The sequence below is a fragment of the Lemur catta genome, chromosome 3 (assembly GCF_020740605.2).
Source record: "Lemur catta isolate mLemCat1 chromosome 3, mLemCat1.pri, whole genome shotgun sequence".
NCBI lineage: Eukaryota > Metazoa > Chordata > Mammalia > Primates > Lemuridae > Lemur > Lemur catta.
In genome coordinates, this window is record NC_059130.1 from 46,911,179 (window position 1) to 46,934,777 (window position 23,599).

General features: G+C 38.1%; 2 protein-coding genes across 8 annotated transcripts in view; one reads left to right on the top strand and one right to left on the bottom strand.

Annotated features, from left to right (window-relative positions):
• Positions 1-22,283, bottom strand: part of TRMT13 (tRNA methyltransferase 13 homolog) — a 26,952-nt gene extending 4,669 nt beyond the window's left edge. For 3 of the 6 annotated variants that reach the window (XM_045547451.1, XM_045547456.1, XM_045547455.1), the window contains exons 1-9: positions 22,036-22,283; positions 18,782-18,828; positions 18,627-18,693; positions 12,692-12,754; positions 12,177-12,246; positions 11,917-12,023; positions 11,404-11,571; positions 2,316-2,388; positions 1,369-1,443 (exon numbers count right to left, since the gene is read on the bottom strand). In XM_045547451.1, coding sequence (XP_045403407.1) covers positions 1,369-1,443; positions 2,316-2,388; positions 11,404-11,571; positions 11,917-12,023; positions 12,177-12,246; positions 12,692-12,754; positions 18,627-18,693; positions 18,782-18,828; positions 22,036-22,182 — 817 coding nt within the window. In that variant the 5' untranslated portion in view covers positions 22,183-22,283. Of the gene's footprint in view, positions 1-1,368; positions 1,444-2,315; positions 2,389-11,403; positions 11,572-11,916; positions 12,024-12,176; positions 12,247-12,691; positions 12,755-18,626; positions 18,694-18,781; positions 18,829-20,450; positions 20,601-21,989 lie in introns of those variants that run through there. The other 3 variants (XM_045547453.1, XM_045547452.1, XM_045547454.1) reach the window with 3 other exon arrangements.
• SASS6 (SAS-6 centriolar assembly protein) overlaps positions 22,255-23,599 on the top strand; it is a 39,466-nt gene continuing 38,121 nt past the window's right edge. Inside the window, exon 1 of one of the 2 annotated variants that reach the window (XM_045547448.1) lies at positions 22,255-22,603. In XM_045547448.1, coding sequence (XP_045403404.1) covers positions 22,539-22,603 — 65 coding nt within the window. In that variant the 5' untranslated portion in view covers positions 22,255-22,538. The remainder of the gene's footprint in view (positions 22,604-23,599) is intronic. The other variant, XR_006734104.1, reaches the window with a different exon arrangement.

A 23,599-nucleotide genomic window follows, 5' to 3' on the forward strand; every position in this document is an offset into this window, starting at 1 on the left:
CCCCTTACCCCAAGATGGAATTGGTTTACTTCAGAAGGCTTTTAGTAAGATAAGGTACATGAAAGTACAGTTATGCGTTGCTTAACAATGGGGATATGTTCTAAGAAATGCATCGTTAGGTGATTTCATTCTTGCACAAACATCACAAAGTATACAATATTACACAAACCTAGAGGTTATAGCCTACTACCTATATCTAGGCTATAAGGTATAGGCTACAAACCTATACAGCATGTTACTGTAGTGAATATTGCAGGCTACTGTAATACAATGGTAAGTATTTACGTATCTAAACAGAAAAGTTATAGTACAAATATGGTATTAGAATCTTATGGGACCACCATTGTATATGCAGTCCATCATGGACTAAAATGTCATGCGGTGCAGGACTGTAGTCTGAAAGCTATGAAAGACAACACAAATATAAAGTACTTAAAGCTATTTCCACCCAATTTGAATAACGTTTTATAGAGGCTCCAAGTTTCCCATAATGGCTAGATGGTGAAACTAGCAAGAGCCAGGAAGATGATGTAACAATAGTTAACATTTATTGAACACTAATATGTGCCAGATACCTTACATGTAGTCTGGTAAATTATATTAGTATCCATGTTTTATAGATGAGGTAACCAAACCTCAGAGAGGTTAAGTAATTTGCCAAGGTTCTGCAACAGAGCTGAAGGCTAGACTATATGATTCCAAAGCACACGCTGTTTCCACTTTACCATGCTAGATCTAATGAATAGAAGTGCTATGACAAGACAGCTTAGATTTAAAAAAATTTTTTTTTAAATTTTTTTGTAGAGACAGAGTCTCGCTTTGTTGCCCAGGATGGTCTCAAACTCCTGGCCTCAAGCAATCCTCCTGCCTCAGCCTCCCAAAGTGCTAGGATTACAAGCAAGAGCCACTCACTACACCTGGCCTAGATTCTTTTGTCTAAAATTTATTTTTTCTTTTTCCTCAGAATTCTGAAATATAATAATCCTCTAATGGAAGAAGTTTCAGAGTTCTTCCTAAGCGGTTCCTCTAAAAAAATCAGTAGCTTCTCAGGTAGAATCCTATAGTTTCCATAAATGGTTTGTTTCCTTTTTTTGATTGAAATATACTCCAAAGCACTTTAAGGCCAATATGACACAGCATTTACACACAAAACTCTTATATTATTCTGCAAAATGGCCAAAATGAGAAGATAAATAGGAAAGCTCTATATTTGATATAATACAGGGCCAGTGCTACTATGAAGACTAATGAGTTGTAAACATAAGAAATCAAAAAGAGACCACTGAATTCAAAAGAGACCACTGAAATGGTTGAAGCCAGGTTAAGTCAAAACTTAATGTGTCAATTTAGACATTACAGTTTACGTACCTGTTGCTACACCACACAGATGCTTTCCAATTCCTACCACGGGTAGTTTTCTTTCTCTTAGCACAGGAATCTTGCCTGAAAAAAAAGAAAATGAGAATTAAGTTAGCTCTCTCATGAGAGAAACTACATGTTAATGTGGCCTTCTGAAAGAGAGAACTGATCAGAGTCTTTGAATTTTAGGGCTGAAAGAGACTGGAATAAAACATTCTCACTTTATAGAACTCAACATATGACCTAAGAAATTGTTTAGTGTTCATGACATCAAAAAATTTATCTATCCTGTAAATAATTTTCAATACAGTAATTTATATGCAAATGATGGTATGTTTCTCAAGGTTGGATTACAATTAGTGGATGGAAGAAGTTGCTGAGATACATTTGCATTACTTTCTTTTCAAATAATCTGAAAAACTTAGAAAAAGTGTAGAAAGGACTCTAAAGAGAATGAGGTGCGTGTGTGTGTGTGTGTGTGTGTGTGTGTGTGTGTGTGTGTGTGTGTGGAATGTGAGTTCCACAGCAACAACTTATTTCCTTTGGTACAGTTTAAAACTGTAGGAAGTATTCTTACACATTAGCTAGGCAGAGAACTATCTCATTTTCTTTAATGGTTTAGGCAAAGTCATGTTAACTACAGGCAGAAGGCTAGTTTATGGTACGAACAGACTCAAATTAATTTAAATAGGACAAAGAAGCAACATAAGTACATATTATCAAAACTTTTAGACTCCCCCCTAATATAAAACTTCATTTCCAGTTGGTAATGAAAAACAATTAAGTTTCAACTCTAATTCATTATTTAACTGCTACATAAAACATTTATATAATAACAACGGATTAATTTTACTCTTTTCCCTGAAACACTGTTCTGCATGACTGGATTTCTAAGCAACCCTCAGTTTGAAACTTCTATGATTTATGGTAGAGCAATGGAAAGTTATGCAACTTACTCAAACACAAGTGTTGAATATCAATTTGAAGTCTTTCAAACACTGAATTTTTTTTTCTGTGTTTACCATCTACCTGCACAAACAGAACATTATTGTAACAATGAATGACTTTTTATGTGTAAAACAAAGCTTTATGAAAATAAAAAGATTTCTATTTGTTTTCAAAATTCAGAGCAAATAAGGTTCCATCTTATTTCTAGTATTAAAAATAGAATGAATAAAAACATTAAGATTGCTGAAAACTCTAAAATAATACCACACATTTTATAAGGTTTGAAAATTTTATCAATTATTATGTATACATTATTTCCTTTATCTTTGTCACCCCTAGCTTATTATTTTTTTTAAAGAAAGAAGCTGTCCATTTTATTAATAATAAATTTTCACATGACTCAAGCTCCAAAAGGGAAAGTTTCTTCTATTTTTACAGTTTTTTTCCTTAGCCACACAAAGAGAAACAAGTCATTTAACTATGTCAAAACCAACAAAGACTCACTGCTATTTACTTTCTTTTATATACATTTTAATGCATTTTTAATTCCACCCCACTGGTTGGCAAACCAGCCATTATAGTTACTGCTGCCCTATAATGCATTTCAGTTGTTTCTACTAAGCGCAAACTTCAAGACGGCTTGTTGTTTTGTCTGGAAGCTACTGGAAGTGGACTCTCTCCCTGAACTGCAGGGTCCTGTAGCATTCTAGCTAATGAAAGTAGATTTGAAAACACTATTCAAATGAACAAAATTGCTGAGATTTTTTCCTAGCATACTGTTTTTAGCTCATTCCTCTTCTTACTCTCCCTGAAACATCATAGCAATTCTAATCTATACCCATGTGCCTATGGCTTACTGATCTACATTTGTGGCCCAGACCTCTCTAATGAGCATGAGACACATATCCATTTATGAACTAGAAAGCTCTACTTCAACAACAAACTGAGCACATCCAAAACTGAAATCATTATTTCTTGCTCCAAACCTATCCTTCCTCTTCCTCCTTTATTCCCTATCTCAGGGAACAGCGCCACTTAAGTCACTTGAGCCATAAAAACGTTACTCAGAATTATTCCTTCTCTCTCATATTCGATGAATAATAAATCACCAAGTCTTGTGGTTTCCAACATGCTAACATTTCTCGTACTCTTCCCCTTCTCTCCATCCCAATGCAATAGCCTTAGCTCTGGCTCATTTCTTACTTGGATTATTGGATAAAAATGATCTCATTATTAATCCTCCTCCTTTAAGTATCACTCTTCTGACATAGTTTTAATGGTGCTGCTAGAATAAACTTTTTTTTTTTTTAAGAGACAGGGTCTCATTTCGTCACTCAGGCTGGACAGAGTACAGTGGCCTGGTCATAGCTCACCATCAGCTTGACCTTCTGGCCTCAGGTGATCCTCCCGCCTTGGCTTCCCAGAGTGCTAGGATTACAGACATAAACCACTTTATCCAGCTAGGATAAAAATTTAAAGACCCTTTTTTACTTCACCAACTCTTAAATATTCTTTCAATCTCCTTTCAAGTGTCACTCCTTCCATAAAACCTTTGTGACCCACACTAGACTGCGGTTGGTGTTCTATCTTCATGCTCCCATAGCATCAAGTACTTACCATTATCATAACACACTTAGCACACTGAACCAAAATATTTTTATGTCTACTCCACTAGACATAAGCTTCTTCAAGGTAAGAACTAATTCTTGTTTCCACTTTATCCCTAACACATAGCAAGATAAAGTCAAACTCCTCCTTCAGCATAAAATATGAGACCTTCCATAGCATAGCACTCCTCTCTAGTCTCATCACTGATGAACTATACCTCACTCCATGTTCTCTCACAACACAGAAATGTTTCCATGTTTTCATGTTGTTTCAGCATTTGGTTATACTGCTCTTGCTTCCTAGAATGCTTTCCAAACCCTCTATCTAGCAAACACTAATTTACTTTTCAAGATTTAGCTGAAGCATCATCTTTTCTGTGTAGTCAGTCATTCTCCAGCCTTTCCCTGCAATAAATCTTGTCACTCCTTCCTAGGAACACACACTACTCTGTGCATATTTTAACATGTAATTTACTACTAACATTCATTTATTTGCCTCTCTTTTCTAAACATAAGTAAAAAAGCATAGGCATCTTGTCTTATTTGACTTTATACATGAATGTCTATCTTGGTGCCTGGCAGTATGCTCAGGAACTGTTTACTCAATGAATAGTTACTGGCAAAGGTAGAAGTAGGAACCAAGACTTTTTTTGTTAAGAGACAGGGTCTCGCTTTGTCACTCAGGCAGCATAGTTCACTGTAATTTTGAACTTCTGGGCTCAAGAGATCTTCCCATGTCAGCCTCCCAAATGGCTAGGACTACAGGTACACATCACTATGCCCAGCCAACTTTTTCACTTTCTGTAGAGACAAGGTCTTGCTATGTTGCCCAGGATGGTCTCAAACTCTTGGCCTCAAGCAATCCTTCTGCCATGGCCTCCCAAAGTGCTGGGATTATAGGCGAGAGATACCATGCCCAGCTGAGGACCCAAGACTTAACTCCTAGCTTGAGCTTGGTTCTTTCTACATATTTTCCTGTCTCTGCAAATAATTTTAAGAACTCAGATAAATAGATTATCAAAACTTAAAGAAATTGGAGGGAGAGGCCAATATGCCAGACTCGAAGCAGCCTGTACTTGCTGCTCTCAAGGAGATGATCAAAGATTGTGGGTAGACGGTCACCTGAGGATAGACCTCTCCCAACAATGCTTTTGGAGACAGCATTATGAATCATCAGAGAAGCAACTGGAGATACCCAAAGCAGGAGAGAGAGGCTCGGCAAGACAGGAAGATACCTGAGGGAGGTGTTCACACATGGGGAAGGGTTAGGCGAGAGATCCCTGGGGCTCTGCACTCCCCCAGTGGACACTGAGATCCAAGCTGCGAGGAGGCCTGCACCACAGCACGCCTCCAAACTGATCAAGGAGCTTGGAGACTACAGCAGCATTGCGCTGGAGAATGGGCACGGTGGGGTCCCACCAACTTCAGGTCCCAGGGCATGGCAACAGACACCAATCTGCACTCTCAGCCCCAGGGTGCCTGGTCTGCACAGGAGTCAGTTCCACCGCAGCTGCCTCCCCATTATCCCTGCCGTATCAGAGAGGGATGTGGGAGGGCAGCCTCTCTCATGCACACTGTGACTGGGTGCCATGCACTACCCAACACCCCCTACTCGCTGCCTCTGAGGGATCCCAACAGAGCAGGTGCCCATCAGTCCTCAGCATCTGCCACCGTCATCTTGCCATCTCAATAGCACTGCCACTGCCACCTGAGTAACAGCACAGCAGTTGCCACAGTCAGACCTGGGTGGAGGGAGAGCTCCAGCCACTGTGAGTCCCTGGCAGGGCACTGCACCTCACACTAGCCTTGCCAGCCACTATAGACAGAGGAATAACCCCACCACTGGCTGTGGTCCCACAACCTGTCCAAGCACTGACCAAGACCCCCAACCTGTCCAGGTGCCTGAAAAGGTACTGCATCCCACACAGACACTCAACAAGTTCCCAAAACCCACCTTGCCCCACCACTGGTTGTAGTCCCGTGATGCACCCAGGTGCTGCTGAAGGTCCTACGATCTGCCCTAGAGCCTGCCAACGTCCCACAACCTGGGCAGGAAATCGCCAAAGTCCCAATACTTGCCCCACCACAGGCTGCAGTCCTGTGACACCTCCAGGCACCCACCAAGGTCCCAAGACCCGCCCAGGCACCGGCCAAGGTCATGCCACTGACCTCCAGGGAGAGGGATTTGCCTAGCACCCAGCCTAAGCTTTTAACAGCAGCCTGGGACCAATCCACCAATCCAAATGAGTATCCATCAGCACTGGCTTGGACTGTGACAACTACAGGGGAACTGGATGACACAGGAGAACAGCTGTCTTAGAGGCTCTTAGTGGATCCGCCCCTCTCCTGCCAGGTCAATCCTCTGTAGTAGGATACAAAAGCACTATCCAGGGATTTCTCCTCCTCACTAAGTAGGAGAGTTCCCAGCAAAGGAGAACAGGTACACTGCAAACCTATCAAGCCTGAGCTGACAGAAGAGGTTTCAGATGAGAGAAACAAACAAAAGAATTCTAGCTATGTGAAAAAACAAGCTAGTTTGACACCCTCAAAGGATCACAAGGCATCTACAGCAACAGACCCCAACCAAAAGGAAACTGTCAAAATGTCAGAAATGGAATTCCAAATATGGACGGCAAAAAAACATGAATGGAACTGAAGAGAAAGTTGAAAAATGAAAAAAGAAACCAAAAAATTATTTCAGGACACAAATGAAAAATATGAACTCACTGAAGAGACTAAGAAAGGATATGATAGAACTTAAAGAAATGAAAGGGTCATTTAGGGAATTACAAAATACAGCAGAAAGCTTCACCAACAGACTAGATCAAGGAGAATAAAGAATCTCAGAGCTTGAAGACATGGCTTTTAAACTAACCCATTCAGTCAAAGACACAGGAAAAAGAAGAATGCAATATGGGACTATGTGAAATTTGCCAATATATGAATTCCAGGTATCCTGGAAGAAGAAAAGCAAAAAGCATGGAAAAATTATTCAAGGGAATTATTGAGGAGAACTTCCCTGGCTTCATCAGAGATTTGGATATCCAGATACAAGAAGGTCACTGAAAACCAGGAAGATTCATAGCAAACAGAACATCTCCAAGACACCCCAAGTCATTAACCTAGTGAAAGTAAAAATGAAAGAGGAAATTCTACAAGCTCCAAGATGAAAGTAACAACTAACCTACAAAGGAGAACCATCAGGCTAAGAGCAGACTTCTCAGTAGAGACCTTACAAGCCCAAAAGGATTGGGGCCCCACTTCTAGTCTTCTTAAGCAGAACAATTGCCATCTAAGAATCTTGTATCCTGCAAAACTAAATTTCATAAATGATGAAGAAATAAAGCCCTTTCCAGACAAGCAAATGCTAAAGCAATTTGTCACTACTGAACCTGCCCTACAGGAAGTGCTCGAAAGTATACTACCCATGCAACTGCATAATAGATACGAACCAGTGTAAAAACATCTGAAAGTTAAATCTCACAGCTCTTATAAAACAGTAGCACAAGAGGGAAAACAAAACCATAAGGTATCATCCAATATGATGAACAGAACAGCACACCAATACTAACACTCAACGTGAACGGTCTGAATGCTTCCCTTAAAAGACACAGACTAGCTGAATGGATGGAAAAATACAACCCAAATATCTGCTGTCTCTAGGAAACACACTGAACCCACAAGAATACAGAGAGATTCAAGGTCCAGGGATAGAAAAAAAATTCCATGCAAACAGAAACCAAAAGTGAGTGAGTGTAGCCATTCCCATATTAGATAAAATAGACTTTAACTCAACAATGGTAAAAAAAAAAAAAAGACAAAGATATTCCTTATTTAATGGTAAAGGAAGCAATTCAACAAGAAGGTGTAACAATCCTAAATATATATGCACCTAACGCTGGAGTTCCCAGGTTCATAAAACAAATTCTGCAAATTCTAAGCAAAGAAACAAATAGTAGCATCTTAATAGCTGGGGACTTCAACACCCTACTGACAGAAATAGACAGATCAGTGAAGGAGAAAATGAATAAAGAAACAATGGACTTAAATGAGACTCCAGAACAAATGGACCTAAAAGACATTTACAGAACATTCTACCCCAAACTACTGAATATACATTCTTCTCATCAGCACATGAGATATTTTCTAAGATTGATCATAATATCTTAGGCCACAAAATCAGTCTCAGCAAATTCGAAAAAATCAAAATCATGCCATGTGCCTTTTCTCAGACCACAGTGGAATAAAACTAGAAATCAATTCCAAGAGAAACACTGAATTCTACAGAAAGTCATGGAAATTAAACAATCTGCTGTTGAACAATCCTTGGGTAAATGATGAAATTAAGATGGAAATCAAAAGATTCCTTGAACTGAAGGACAAAGGGGACACAAGCTTTCAAAATCTATAGGATATAGCAAAAGCAGTCCTAAAGAGAAAATTCATAGCCTTAAATGCCTTCAACAAAAAGACAGAAATATCACAAAGGACATTACAACTAATACCAAAGAAATACAAAATATCATCTGTGAATACCACAAAAACCTCTAGGCAAACAAACCAGAAAACCTAGAGAAAATAGATAAATTCCTGAAAACACACAACATTCCAAACTTGAATCAGGAAGAAACAGAAATCCTGAACAGAATGATAATAAGCAGCAAGATTAAAGCAGTAATAAAAAAAATCTCCCAACAAAAAATCACCCTGGACCAGATGGATTCACAGCCGAATCCTACCAGACCTACAAAGAAGAACTGGTACCTATCCTACAGAAATTATTCCATAATATGGAGAAGGAAGGAATCTTCCCTAACTCGTTCTATGAAGCCAGTATCCACTTAGATACCAAAGCCAGGAAAGGAAACAACAAAAAAAAAGAAAACTAAAGACCAATATGAACATGGATTCAAAAGTCCTCAACAATATACTACCAAACCAAATTCAAAAACCCATCAAAAGGATAATTCACCATGACCAAGTTGGTTTTATCCCAGGGATGCAAGGATGGTTCAATATATGCAAGTCAATAAAACTGGTTCACCACATAAACAGAAGCAAAAACTAAAACCATATAATCATCTCAATAGATGCAGAAAAAGCATTCAATAAAATCCAGCACCCTTTCATGATAAAAACCCTAACAAACTAGGCACAGAAGAAACATACCTCAAAATTATAAAAGCCAATATATTACATCATAGCCAACATAACACTTAATGGGGAAAAGTTGAAAGCATTCCCCTTAAGAACTTGAAAAAGACAAGGGTACCCACTGTCACCACTTCTATTTAACATAACACTGGAAGTACTACCTAGAGCAATTGGGCAAGAGAAAGAAATAAAGGGCAAATTGGAAAAGAGGAGATAAAATTATCCCTGTATGCTGACCATAGGATTTTGTATCTAGAAAACCCTAAAGACACCATCAAAAGACTCTTAGAATTAATAAATAAATTCAGCAAAGTCTCAGGTAACAAAATCAATGCACACAAATCAGTAGCATTTCTATATACTACTAATAGTCAAGTTGAGAGTCAAATCAAGGACTCAATATCATTCAGAATAGCTACAAAGAAAATAAAATACCTAAGAATATGCTTAACCAAGGAGGTGAAAAATCTCTATAAGGAGAACTATAAAACACTGATGAAAGAAGCCACAGATGACACAGATAAATGGAAAAACATTCCTTGCTCATGGATTGGCAGAATCAACATCACTAAAATGTCTATATTGCCCAAAGTGATTTATAGACTCAATGCAATCCCCATAAAAATACAAATGTCTTATTTCACAGACCTAGACAAAATAATCCTAAGCTTCATTTGGAACCACAAAAGACTCTGAATAATCAAAGCAATCCTAAGCAAAAAGAACAAATCTGGAGACATCACATGACCTGACTTCAAATTATACTACAAGGCTATAGTAAGGAACATAGCATGGTACTAGTATAAAAGTAGAGACATAGAACAATGGAACAGAATAGAGAATCCAGAAATAAAACCATAGAACTATGATCAACTCATCTTCAACAAAGCAGAAAATAACATACATTGGGGAAAGGAAGTCCTATTCAATAAATGGTGCTGGGAAAATTGGATCATCACATGTAGAAGAATGAAACAGGATGCCAAACTCTCACCACATACAAAAACTAATTCAAGATGGATAAAAGACTTAAATGTAAGGCATGAAACCATAACAATTCCAGAAGAAAAAGTAGGAAAAACTCTTCCAGACATCAGCCTAGGCAAAGAATTTATGACTAAGACCCCAAAGCCAACTACAGCAACAATAAAAATAAATCGGACTTGATTAAATTAAGAAGCTTCTGTACGGCAAAGGGAAGAATCAATAGAGTGAATAGATAACCTATAGAATGGGAGAAAACATTCACAAAGTATACCTCGAAGGGACTGATATCCAGAATCTACAAGGAACTCAAATCATTAAGAAAAAAACAAACAACCCCATTAAAAAGTGAGCAAAAGACATGAAAAGAAGTTTTTCAAAGATAGAAAAATGGTCTACAAATATATGAAAAAATGTTCAGCACCACTAATCATCAGGAAAATGCAAACTAAAACTACAAAGAGATACCATCCTCCCCCTGTCAGAATGGCTATCACTAAAAAGTCAAAAAACAATAGATGTTGGCGTGGATGCAGAGAGATAAGAACACTTATACACTGTTGGTAGGACTGCAAATTAGTACAGCCTCTATGGAAAACAATATGGAGATTCCTCAAAGAAATAAATGTAGTCCTACCAACTGATTCAGCAATCCCACTGCTGCATATCTACCCAAAGGAAATGAAGTCATTTTATCAAAAAGACAACTGCATACAAATATTTTTCACAGCACAATTCAAAATTGCAAAGATGTGGAACCAGCCTAAGTGTCTATAAATTCACAAGTGGATAAAGAAAATGTGGTATATGTATATACACCAGAGTACTACTCAGCCATAAAAGGGAATGAAATAATGTCATTTGCAGCAACTTGGATAGAAGTGGAGTCTATTATCCTAAGTGAAGTACCTTAGGAACGGAAAACCAAATACCATATGTTGTCACTGATAAGTAGGAGCTAAATGATGGGTACACACAGGCACAAAGAGATATAAGGGACATTAGAAACAAAGACGGGGGAGGGTGGGAAGGGAGGTGTGGGATAAAAACTTACCTACTGGGTACAATGAACACTATTCTGATGATGGACACATTAAAAGCCCTGATTTAAGCATTTATACAAGGTATCTATGTAACAAAAACATTTGTACCCCCTTAATATTTTGAAATAAAAAAAATCACCTTCAGTTTAAGACAAGTCATCAGTATTAGAACTGATAAAAAGCTATAACTGAATAGACAAAAAAGAAAATTCATTTTTTATTTTAAGAGATATGTTTCTGTCATTTTTTCAAATAAGAAAAATGCAAACAAAGTTTGGTTACTAATATACTGCAATGGTTTCACTTACCTTGAATCTTGTGGTCACCTTTTCTACTAAGATGAAGTGAACTTTTTCAGCATCTTTTAAGGCAATATCAACCCAATGAGATAATTTTCCCTTTCCCGCTCCAAACTCAATAAAGCATCTTCTTGGACCAAGTAACTTTAATTTTTCAATGTTACCTAAAATAGAAGCCTGCAAACTTCACAAGATTATTTTATAAAATAGAGCAAACACATTTGGCTCAAATGGGAAAATAGCAAGGTAATTTCTACATACAACAGTATGTTCATCACATTGATAATTTCTATTTGGCTTTAAATTTTTTTTCTCTTGCTTTTAAATATTTAATACTTGCTACTCAAAACCATATCTATAGCCCCAATTTTTTATATTTGTTTATACATATTTTTTTGAAATGGAAATATTTTTTACCCTGAAAGGTAAGTGGAATAAAATCTCAATAATAACTATGTTTAGAAAGCTTTTAACAAATGAACAAAGACCATTTTTAGTAGGGTTACTGTAATCTTAACATACCTGCTGTTTCAGGTGCTTGGTTGCAGAATCACCATTTTTAGGGTCATTAAGGGCATCTTGTAATGCTGGATGGGACATAATATGATCTTTAAGTGTAGAATTCAAACCTGTGTCAAATATAAGCACAATAGCTTAAGCAACCAAATGAAATTGTAAGATTCTGAAGAATGGTAGTAACATATTTTAAACCAGAATGGTAGCAACTCATATACCACCTATTACTCTAAAATAATTTAACTTGCAACTTTAGGCAGACTTACCTTCACTTGCTTTTCTCAATTTCTTAATTAAGTTTTCCAACTGCTCTTCAGATAGAGAAGAAATTGGAACCTACACACAAAAATAAAACTAAATAAAGTAGCCAAAAAAGTGCCATAAAGTAGCAGGATAGAGGCTGAGTAGAGACTTAACAGTTGGGCAATTCTCATGCAGCTTAGGCTCTTCTTTCTGATAAGGCCTTTTCCCTAAGCTCCCATCAGAATTGTCCAACTGCTAAGCCTCTGCTCAGTCTCTGCCATGGGTCAAGAACAAGTTTAGGCTCAGAAAAATTTAAGAATCAAAGGGGACTCAGGGCCATATTACAGCTTGTCTTGTTATGGGGCATGAGCTGGTCTGAGAATCAGCCATTACCAGTAATACCGACCATATAACAAAATGCATTTTAAATTCAAAACAACAGTTTTATTTGAAATAAAAATTGCAACATGACTTATTCACAGCATAGAGACAGCTTATAAATGCCTTTTAAAATTAAATATTAAGTCAATGTACTTACTAATTGTTCAGGAATTTCTGTTTCATCTTTTAAGCCTGCATTAATGTCTTGAATAAAGAAATCCTTAATAAAAACAAAACCATAATATTGTTAATAACGTGAAGATAACAAAAATTAAGCTGAAAACTGATTCTTCCCTTCACCCCATACTCTGTACCTGCCATTCTTCCTTCCTCCCATTCATTTATTCATTAAATCATTACTGAATACCTACTATAGTTCCTAGTTTGGTTTAAGTGCTAGGCATTCACCACAGTAGATAATATAAGAGACAAAAATCTCTACATCCATGGATCTTATATTCTAGTGAGGCGGTTATTTGAATAAGCATTTATAGTCTAAGGAGATTCATTTGTAATTTTTATTAAAGTTTTTACCTATTTACAGAATAGACTGAGTACTGTGCCAATTTTCCTTTACGGCACTGCAGCAAAAACAACAAAGTACCAACAACATAATGCTGTCTACCAGACATGCAACATGACCAAAAATAGATAAAATATAGATATCACAATGGTATTAGGTCTGATTTCTTCTACTTTACGATATTAGTTAAAAATCAAAAAATTAAATGTCTTGTGACACTGTTATTTAAATTAATATAATGAGATGTTTCTAGGCCTTCTACAGAGCTATGCATTCTAGGTAAGGATCTATATCAGCATTGTCCAACAGAACTTTGTACAATGATGGAGATGTTCTTTATCTGCTGTGGCCAACATGGTAGCCACTGGCCTTGAAATATGGCTAGTGTGACTGAGGAAAGGGATTTTAAACTTTATTTAGTTTTAATTAATTAATTCAGATTTAAATAGTCATATGTGGCTACTGGCTGCCATATTGAATAGTGTAGATCTAGATGAATGAAATAGTGCAATTTCTAAAATCCTGTTTTAAATGTGAAAACAACTCCTGGGGACATTATGTTATGCACAGTAGTGGACTTTTGTTACAATAGATGGCAGAAAGGTAATATTTTGATTGTGTGTTGCTAGCTTTCCTTCTATGGATAGCAATGGAAACTGGCAATTGAATGGAATTGGTGAAGACTGCGGAAATTACAATGCTTTACTGGATACCTTACAACGCTATAATAGAACATTAGCCATAACTATTAGAATTTGATGGACTTTTAGTTCAAAATGGTTGCAAAGAGTGCTCCAGGTAACTTATACTGTGGATTAGATTTTTAAATGTGAAAACTATTTACATTAGAGAGATTTATCACCAACTTACTTTCATTTAATGTATAAAATGTTTAAAAATTGATGATCAGTTTCTAAAAGTAAAGCAGAACAATGATAGGCCTTTAACTGGGTTCCAAGATTCCTATTCTACATAGTGTCCCAGATAAATACTCCTCCACATTCCTTTTCTCTATCTTATCACCCCACTGCTTTTCTCCATGTCCTTGCCACTGTGTGCTGGCATGCAATAAAACTCATCCAAGCTATTCCATTTTTAATAAATTTACCTCTTCTCTTAAACTTTTCCCAGAGTACATATTCCACTTGCTTGCTTTAACTGAAACCTGGCAATTAGGGAAGGAAGATACTTATATGCAAAGCCAACATTCTCTCTTTCTACTAAAGGGACTAAGTCCTAATAGGATGATGGTGAGGGGTTATCATTTTTCTTCTACAGCATCTTAATGTAAAAATACTTTCTTTTAAGGCTATGCCATCTGGTCCAAAGGGAAGAATTTGCAAATATATGGGGGAGTATTTTATTGTCAAAATAATTGAGAGGTGCTATTGGGACACAATTCTCCCATGGGTCTCTTGATTTTCTACTGAGAAGCAGAGGCACTGATTATCTTTGTTCCAGACTATTTTTTCAAGGATACTTGTATACCAAGCACCCTTGGCAGACAGAATCTCCTCCTAGATAACGTGGCAGGCTTAGTTATTGTAGAGTATAATACATAAATGTCTAGTTATGGAACAAAGGTCAGGAAGGTTTGCTTATTGCCTAATTTAAAAATAATTTGTATTTCCTAGGCTTGGGGTTCCTCAACTGTAACACAAGCCCATTGTGCATGCAGCATCTATCAGGTGCCTCCATGTTGACTTAGCTAGCCTTGAGTAGCAAAGGGAACTAATGCAAACAAGCTCATGTTGCTTGCTGTGTGGTGAGTAATGAAGTCTTTTGTTCTTTGTCTCTGACTCAGGAATCTCATGTCTTCTGCTAGCACCCAGGAACCTATGGCAGGCTAACTCAATAGCCTAGAAATAAGAAAATTTCAGATCCTTCATGGTTCTTGACAAGTGTACTTGACATTTGCTTCTCAGAGGCCAGGATGGATATTTTCAAATGTACAGGATGCTTTAGAATACACAGGCTTGGACTGTCCCACTCAAAATGCCAAAAGCCCCCACTGTGAAACACCAAGCTCTTAAACCATCCTTTAAATCGTTCAGGGTTATCAACTGCCAATCCGCTAGTCATTACCCAACATTCATTAGGGACTTTGACATCAAGTTGTCCTTTCTACTCCAAATCCAGCCAATATGACAATGTGTTCAAGCCACCTAAGCATAATAGCTCTGTTTGACTTTCTTAATTCTAATGAAGTTCACTCTACTTCTGCAAAGTACTTCCATGGGCCGTCTAGACTCTGGCATTACTGTGAACCATTTACCGCTGAAATCTTAAACTCCATTAACCCATTTTCTGACCATAACTTTGTACTATGCTAGTACAAAGCATATTGATTCTCTTGTTCCTAATCATGTTCTTTTTTATTCTCTTGTTCCTAGTCACAGTCTCCTACCTTTTAAAGACCTGTATTCATTTTTTATCAACTAATATCTGGCTTCTGTTTCATGCCATAAAGTTTAGATATTCTTCATAATCCTAATTCTAAACTTTTGCCTCTTTGCTCAGATCTCCTGCTGTACCTTCATCCCCCTCAATCACCTTCTTACTTCAATAAGAAAGTGTTGCTAACAAATGAGAACTTTCTTATTTCATTCTCCTGTCAGTTCAAATTTGCCTGAACTGGTATCTTTTACTCCTTCCCATCTAACTCAGTGGAAGATCTATCCTTCTGTTCCCTATTCCTGCCTGCTACCTGAGAAGCCTTCCGCCATCAGTGATGCCCTCTTCTATTTCCAATTTCTTCCTCTCTACCGGCTCTTTACTCTTAGTACAATCGTCCCCCAGTATATGCAGGGGATTGATTCTAGAACATCCCAAATATACTGAAACTGTGCATAGTCAAATCCCCCAGTCAGCCCTGTGGAATGAAAAGTCAGCTCTTGTAAACATGGGTTCTGCATCCTACGAATACTGTATTTTCAGTACATATTTGGTTGAAAAAAATTCACATAAGTGGATCCACATAGTTCAAACCCATGTTGTTCAAGGGTCAGCTGTAAATAAAACAAAATTTCTCCCATTTTAAAACACACTCCCTCTATCCTCCATCCTCTCTGACTGTCATTCTAACTCTCAAATTCTATTCATAGCCAAATTTCTTTTTTTTTTGAGAGTCTTGCTCTGTTTGCCCATGCTCAAGTGCCGTGGCGTCAGCCTAGCCCACAGCAACCTCAAACTCCTGGGCTCAAGCAATCCTACTGCCTCAGCCTCCCGAGTAGCTGGGACTACAGGCATGCGCCACCGTGCCTGGCTAATTTTTTCTATGTATTTTCAGTTGTCCGGCTAATTTCTTTCTATTTTAGTAGAGATGGGGTCTTGCTCTTGCTGGTCTCGAACTCCTGACCTTGAGCAATCCTTGTGCCTCGGCCTCCCAGAGTGCTAGGATTACAGGCATGAGCCACCGCACCTGGCTGAGATCTTTGATCTTTAACAACAACCATATTGCCAATCCAGTGGTTTATTTTCAGTCCTTACCTTACTTGATTCTTTGCAGTGCTAGACACTGTTGATCACTCTTTTTGAAATTCTTCTTCCCCTGGCTTCTGATATACCATGTTCTTCCAGTTTTTCTCTTTCTTATCTTTCTAGCCACCCTTTCTCAATCTTTTTCTATGGTTCCTATTAGTACCTCACCCTTTAATGTCAGTGTCACCAAGAGTTCTGTCCTTGGTCTCATGAACTACTCCTTAGCTACCACTCAAATCTCGTCTTTTACTCAGCTCTCTCATTGTAGTTTATTCTCCCACCATGTGAAATACCAGTGCTATCTACTCTCACTTCTAGGCCTTTGCACATATTTGCCTTCATGTCTGGCTGATTCTCCTTTGAACTTTATGTCTCATCTTACATGATACCTCTTTTAAAGAAGCCTCCCTGACTTCTTCCCCATTTCTCTCACTCCCTATATACTCCAAAAAAGATTTGGGCCTGTCTCCTTTATTTATTTATTTATTTTTCTGAGATGGAGTCTTGCTCTGTTGCCCAGGCTAGAGTGCCATGGTGTCAGCCTAGCTCACAGCAACCTCAAAACTCCTGGGCTCAAGTGATCCTCCTGCCTCAGCCTCCCAAGTAGCTGGGACTACAGGCAAGCGCCACCATGCCCAGCTAATTTTTCTATTTTTAGTAGAGATGGGGTCTCGCTCTTGCTCAGGCTGGTCCCTAACTCCTGACCTCAGGCAATCCTTCCGCCTCGGCCTCCCAGAGTGCTAGGATTAAAGGCGTGAGCCACTGCACCCAGCCCTGTCTCCTTTATTCTCCTATAGCACCCTGTATTTTATCAATTTTGGCACGTTATAATATTGCATTTTCCATTTCCCCCACTAGATTGTAATGTTCTTCTAGGTAGGACGCTTGGTACAATGTTTGGCATAAATGGTCAATTAATATATACCGAATAAACAGTCCCTTTCTTTTTCCTCTGATCACTTACCCTGGGTAACTTAAAAACCCAAAGCTTCATCTATGACCTTCATGTATTTGACTTCCAAATTTAGATTACTTGCTCTAAAGCAGCAGTCCCCACCCTTTTTGGCACCAGGGACCAGTTTCATGGAAGACAATTTTTCCTTGGACTGGGGGTGAGGTACCATGGGTCGGGGAGATACTGGTACCAAGCTCAGGCAGTGATGCGTGGCCCGTTTCCTAACAGTCCACACAGCAATACCAAGCCTCGGCCCAGAGGTTGGGTACTGCAGCTCTAAAGAGTTTCAGACTCATATATTCAACTCCAAATATCTAATCAGTCACCAAGTTTTATTGATTTTGCCACCTAAATAATTTGTACATCTATCCCTAACCTTTCCATCTTTGTTAATTCGGTGTTTTACCATATCCCACCTGGATTTCAATAACAGCCTCCTAACTAGTCCTCTTGATTCCAAGCTATCTTCTTACACTGCTATAAAAGAAAGTTTTCTAAGAGGTAAATTTGACCATACCAGTCTTTAGTCTTAAAGTCTTTCAGTAGTATCCCGTATCTTTCAGAATAAAGTTCAAATTTCTTGAAAGCATCATGCGGTTTCTCAGCTCCATAACTTTGCACATGTTGTCCTTTCTGCTTAGAAGGACTCTTTTTCCTTTTCTTTGCCACAGGAGTCAGCTCAAGTGTTATTTCTTCTGGAAAGCCTTTCTTGACCCTTGGATTTAATTTTAATTTTGATGCAAGTATGTGCTCTCAACATGTGCTTACTTCTTTCATTGACCTTATTAAATAATATCTCTTATTTTCAAGTTTATTTATCACTCTCAAATAAGCTCCTTGAAGGCTGGGATCATATTTTATTGAAGTAAATTTAGTAGGCACTAAGTAAATATCTTTCAGTAACTGTGAAATTATACTCTGAAGAAAATTCATGTTGCATAAAATTCTATTCTCTGAATTAAGACTGTAAGTGGATTTACTGTCTGATACCCCATATACATCAAATGCATTTACCAAATTAAAGCCTTGAGGCATGAGTCTTACTAAATATTCATGTTTGTAATATACTAAGTATATATATAAGCATTACAGACCACACATTTCACCATTCAATTTTACTGATCAAACACTTACAGGTTTTGGCTTCTCTCTTGAGTTACATTTTTTCAAATGCTTTGCTAGTTGATCTTCATATACTGTGCTAAATTTAAAAAGAAAATTATTTAAAATAAGACTCGTGACAATTACTGTTGCCAGAACAGAAAAACCTTTATCTGATCCATACTTACTGTTTTGGATCTAAAGGACACAGGATTCTTTTCCGAGTATCTTCTTCCTAATAAATTAAAAGGGACACATTTATTTTAATAAAATATCAAGTTTATTATTAATACTTACAGATACTAGATATAATTTCAATGTCTCTGCATTCTCAAAACAAGATAAGGAAACCTTAAAAGGACATAATAAAAACATTGGTAAAATCAGGTCATAAGGGTTTAACAACAAAAATCTCTAGTGTAGCTAGCTTATATATATATGAACAAATACTGCTTTGGACAAACAAGGGTCTGTGGCTTCAAATAGGTTTTAGAGAAGGCCTACATATGAAATTTAGAACCTAAGATAGCATTGATTATGATATGCACTACTATTTTATGCATTACCAAGAAAGAAACAATGCTATTTTATATTACTTTAATTGACAAGTAAAAATGGTATATACTTATCATGTACAACATGTTTTAAAATATGGATACATTGTGGAATGGCTAAATTGAACTAAATAAATATGCATTATCTCAAATTCTTAGCATTTTTTGTGGAAAAGGCTGCCCAATTAAATGATGGCATATGAATTTTAAGATGCATCCTGATTTTAGAGATGTTAACACATATTTTCAAAAGTTTCTTAGAAATAATAAAACATGGTATTTAACCATTTGGTGTGTGCCACATTTTATGGCTTTGTAACTTTTCAGTATAGTAGTTTTAACCTATTCATTACTAAGTAACATGGATTTAACTTATGTGTCACTTAATAATGGGGATATATTCTGAAAAACATCTCTTTAGGTGATTTCGTTGTCATGAGAACGTCATAGAGCATACTTATAAAAACCTAGATGGCGTCGCCTACTATACATCTAGGCTATATGGTACAGCCTATTGCTCATACACTACAAACCTGTAGCACATATTACTGTACTTAATACTATAGGCAACTGTAACACAATGGTAAGTATTTGTGTGCCTAAACACAGAAAAGGCAAAGTAAAAATATGGTATTACTATCTTATGGGACCACCACCATATATGCAGTCTGTCATTGACTGAAATGTTGTTATGTGGCACATGACTGTAATATGCACTAGGAAAAAACAAAGGAAAATTAATAGTGTTGGCAATTCTACCCAACATTCCAAATGAATCTGCATGAAATGGGATAGTATAATAGGTAAAACCATAGGCTAGCCAGACTGCCTTGGTATGATTCCCAGCTCTATCAGCCACTAGTCCTATGACCCTAGGTAGGCTTACTGCCTCATTTAAAAGATGAGATCAATAATGTCTTACCTTCTAAGGCTTGTGAAAATTAAGTGATCTAATAGTTAAAAAACAGATAAACAAACAAAAAAACAAACCCCAAACCACCCAGAACAGTGCTGGCCATGAAGTAATGCTGTGTTTGCTGTTATTACTATTCTTTTTTAAATTTATTTCAATTCTGATGTGCCTCTCAGCATGTCCATGAAACTATGCACACTGAATTTCATGGAAAAGCTATGAAATATTCAACACTGTTTTGAAAATACTGTACATTACTTCTTCCTTATTTGCTGACTTTAAAACCTAACCTCCATGTAAGAGAAGATTATTTTAACCCCCAAAGCCTAACTGTAGAGTAGGAAAAAAACCCACATTTATTATTTGGATTTAGAAATAGGGCTACTTAACCTTGACACTATTGATGCTTGGGGCTGGATAATTCTTTTTTTGAGGTAGGGGTGCGGGGGCTGTCCTGTGCTTTGTAGCAGATGTAAGCAGCATCTTTGGTTTCTATCCATTAGATGCCAGTAATACTCTCCAGTTGTGACAACCAAAATGTCTTCAGATGTATCCACTGGGGGGCAAAATCACCCCCAGGTGAGAACCACTTGGTAAAAATGAATAAAAGTGGTGGGGGGGTCACCACAGCTATATATAAACTTAAAAAAGATGGAAACACAATATCCAATTATATCATAAATTATAGATTCAAGAGGAGGGCTATAATTCACAACCAAATCATAGTCATGAAAAGTGTTTCCACTTGGTGTTTTGAAGTCTTTCTTCAAAGAACTAATACTATGTCATTCCTCTCTAGGAATACTGATCAGCTTGTAAGGATTTATTCATATTCTACTACTATCACCATCTGCATTCACCTTCCATATGTCTGGATAAGGTGAAGCCTAAGGCTTTGTAACAGAGTGGGAACAAAATCCTTCTCCTATCATAAATCTCATTCTTCAACCAAGAGATGTTTGCTCGTACCCTAAAAGCCAGTCAATACAACTGTGGGTATACTTCAAAGAGTTCCCACAATAAGTCACATCTCCCATATTCCAAAACAAGAACTTCCTTGTTTCATTATGTTTCACCTCTTGGTAAATATCAGTCAAGCCAAAATAGAAAGTAGGCTATGGCTACAATTCACAGTAGCAAATGAAAGGGCTCAGGGGACTGACAGGCACTGGATATTGCCTAGAAGAATAAACTGATTAAGAAAGAAAATAATGCAAATAATACTGGATATTCAGAAGGCATGAAACCAGATGCTGGTCTATTCGGTTTATTCTTTTTAATGCTATTATTAGACATGTTCTTTTTCTACCAGCATTCTGCTCCTCTTGTTTTTATTTTTACTTTACTATCATATATTTCCTAAAATAATATACGTATATACAGATATGTAGTGTTTGGTTGTACAATTATGTGTATAACTATTATCAAACAAAATTGTATGTTTTCTGTTCTCAATTTTAAAAGGTCAATTCTTATATATTTTTAATTCTTCCTTCCCCATTCCAGCAAATAGTTATAAGTTGCGTCTTACAGGTTAAGTAAATTTTTAAAGAAAGTGTCTTTCAACAGCATTCACAAGTGATTCTCATTCAGAAAACAATAATTACAACACCAGCAGTGAAACCTGGGGACTTCAATCACTGCTTTAACTACCACTTCCCATCAGGAAGGCGGAAGCTGAGCGGAGTGTAAGCAGAGGTAGTTTGGAGTATAACTAAAATTTACCATTACCATGAATTAGGCTCAAGATAAACGGGTCACTGCCGGCGCTTTACTTAGTAAAACAAAACACTGTTCATCACTAGGGCTCATCATTGTTCCGCAAATAGGGCAAAACTGCATTTATTAAAGTAAAAGCTGGAGAATCCACGGGACAAAAGCAGAAACCTGTCAAAGAGGGGAAGGGTCGGGTTCCGGCACCGACCGCACCGAGAAACTTATTTCCGACTCTCGAGAGGGTAGGGCGATACCAGACCTCCGCGGCTCCGGCGTGTTCACCACAGAACCTTTTCCCTGCAGCCACCACCATCCTGCAGAACCGCTTCTTCTTTTCCACATAATAACTGCATCTACCCTCAGCTGGAAAACCAGTCGCGTGCGGCATCGGCACAGAGGCCGCCATAATTCAAGGCCCGCTTCAGGTGGCGAGCATCGGGCAACTAGAAGAAAAGTTGTCAGCTTCTTTCGGGTACCCTTCCCTTAACAAACATGGCTACCTCGGATCCTGCCACTCAGGTTAATGCCCGGAACTACCGAACCGCTTTCGTCCCATCCTCCGTAAAACCGGAAGAAAGTGATGGTGGCTGGCGAGGCCCAAACTTCCTTCGTCTTCCCTCCGTTTTTCTCTCTCTCCCCGCCTCCTCCGCCGGAGCTGAGCGCCAAACTCAAACTCTATCCGGGCCTGTACGTCTTTCAGGCTAGTACCAAGGGCCGAGCCTGTTGGGCTTTTCCGCACAGCGGCCGGGGCAGTGGGCCAGTATGAGCCAAGTTCTGTTCCAGCAACTAGTCCCGTTGCAGGTGAAATGCAAAGACTGCGAAGAGAGGTGAGGTTCGCGTCACCGGGACCCGGCGGCTGGCCGTTGTGGTGAGGCCAGTGGGAAAAGATGGCGGTTCGGACCAGTGGGTGTCCCGCCGGCTCACCGGGACGCGCACGGGGAACCCAGCGGGCACCTGGTGGTTACCTCTCTCACCAAGTCGGTAGTTGGAGAGGGGACCGAAGGAAGGGTGTGAGGAAATGGGAAGCCGACTCACATCAAGTTAATGTCAAAAATCCTAGCTCTGAACGAAATCGTGGAGATGGTAGACTCTTCCCTTTAGAGAGATGAGAACTCTGGTCCAGAGAAGTTAAATAATTTACGCGAGGGCCCACGGCGAGTTGGTGGCAGAGTCAGCACTAGCACTCAGGCCATCGCTCCCAGCCTTTTTCCCCCCGTACTCCTTTAAAGTATGTTGAAAGTAAATTTAAATTTCAACTTAAAAAATCAACTTCATGGTGTACTTCGCTCTTTTTCACATTAGTTCCTAAAACAAGTAAATTACATGTAACGCACTAAAACAGAAAATCAGAAACTTCGTTAATTCATTAATAAATATTGCCGTCTTGTAAAACACCTTGCTGGGCACTGGGAATACACTGGGCAGGAAAAACAGTCCTTTTCTTCATGGAGTTTACAGCCATGGAGGAAATAAAGGACAGTCTCATAGTTAAATGCAGAGTTGCAACTTTGACTACAGAGGTTGTGCTTTTGGAGCTTAAATAGATTTGAGTAGGTTGAGATTTAATTTCTTTTTCTCAGTTCCACCACTCAACAGCTATATCTTTTTTTGTTTTATCTGAACGTTGTTTGTTCATTTGTAAAACTTTTATAACATGCCTAGCCACGTGATTGTGATGAGGATCAAGTGTGAAATGTATGTAAAAACTAAATGATGTGGAAATGTAACATAAAAAATGAAGATACTGCCTTATTGAGTTGCCAGTAATGTGAAACTGTAATAGACATAGTTCAGAATTAGTTCCAAAATCAATGGCAAGCCAG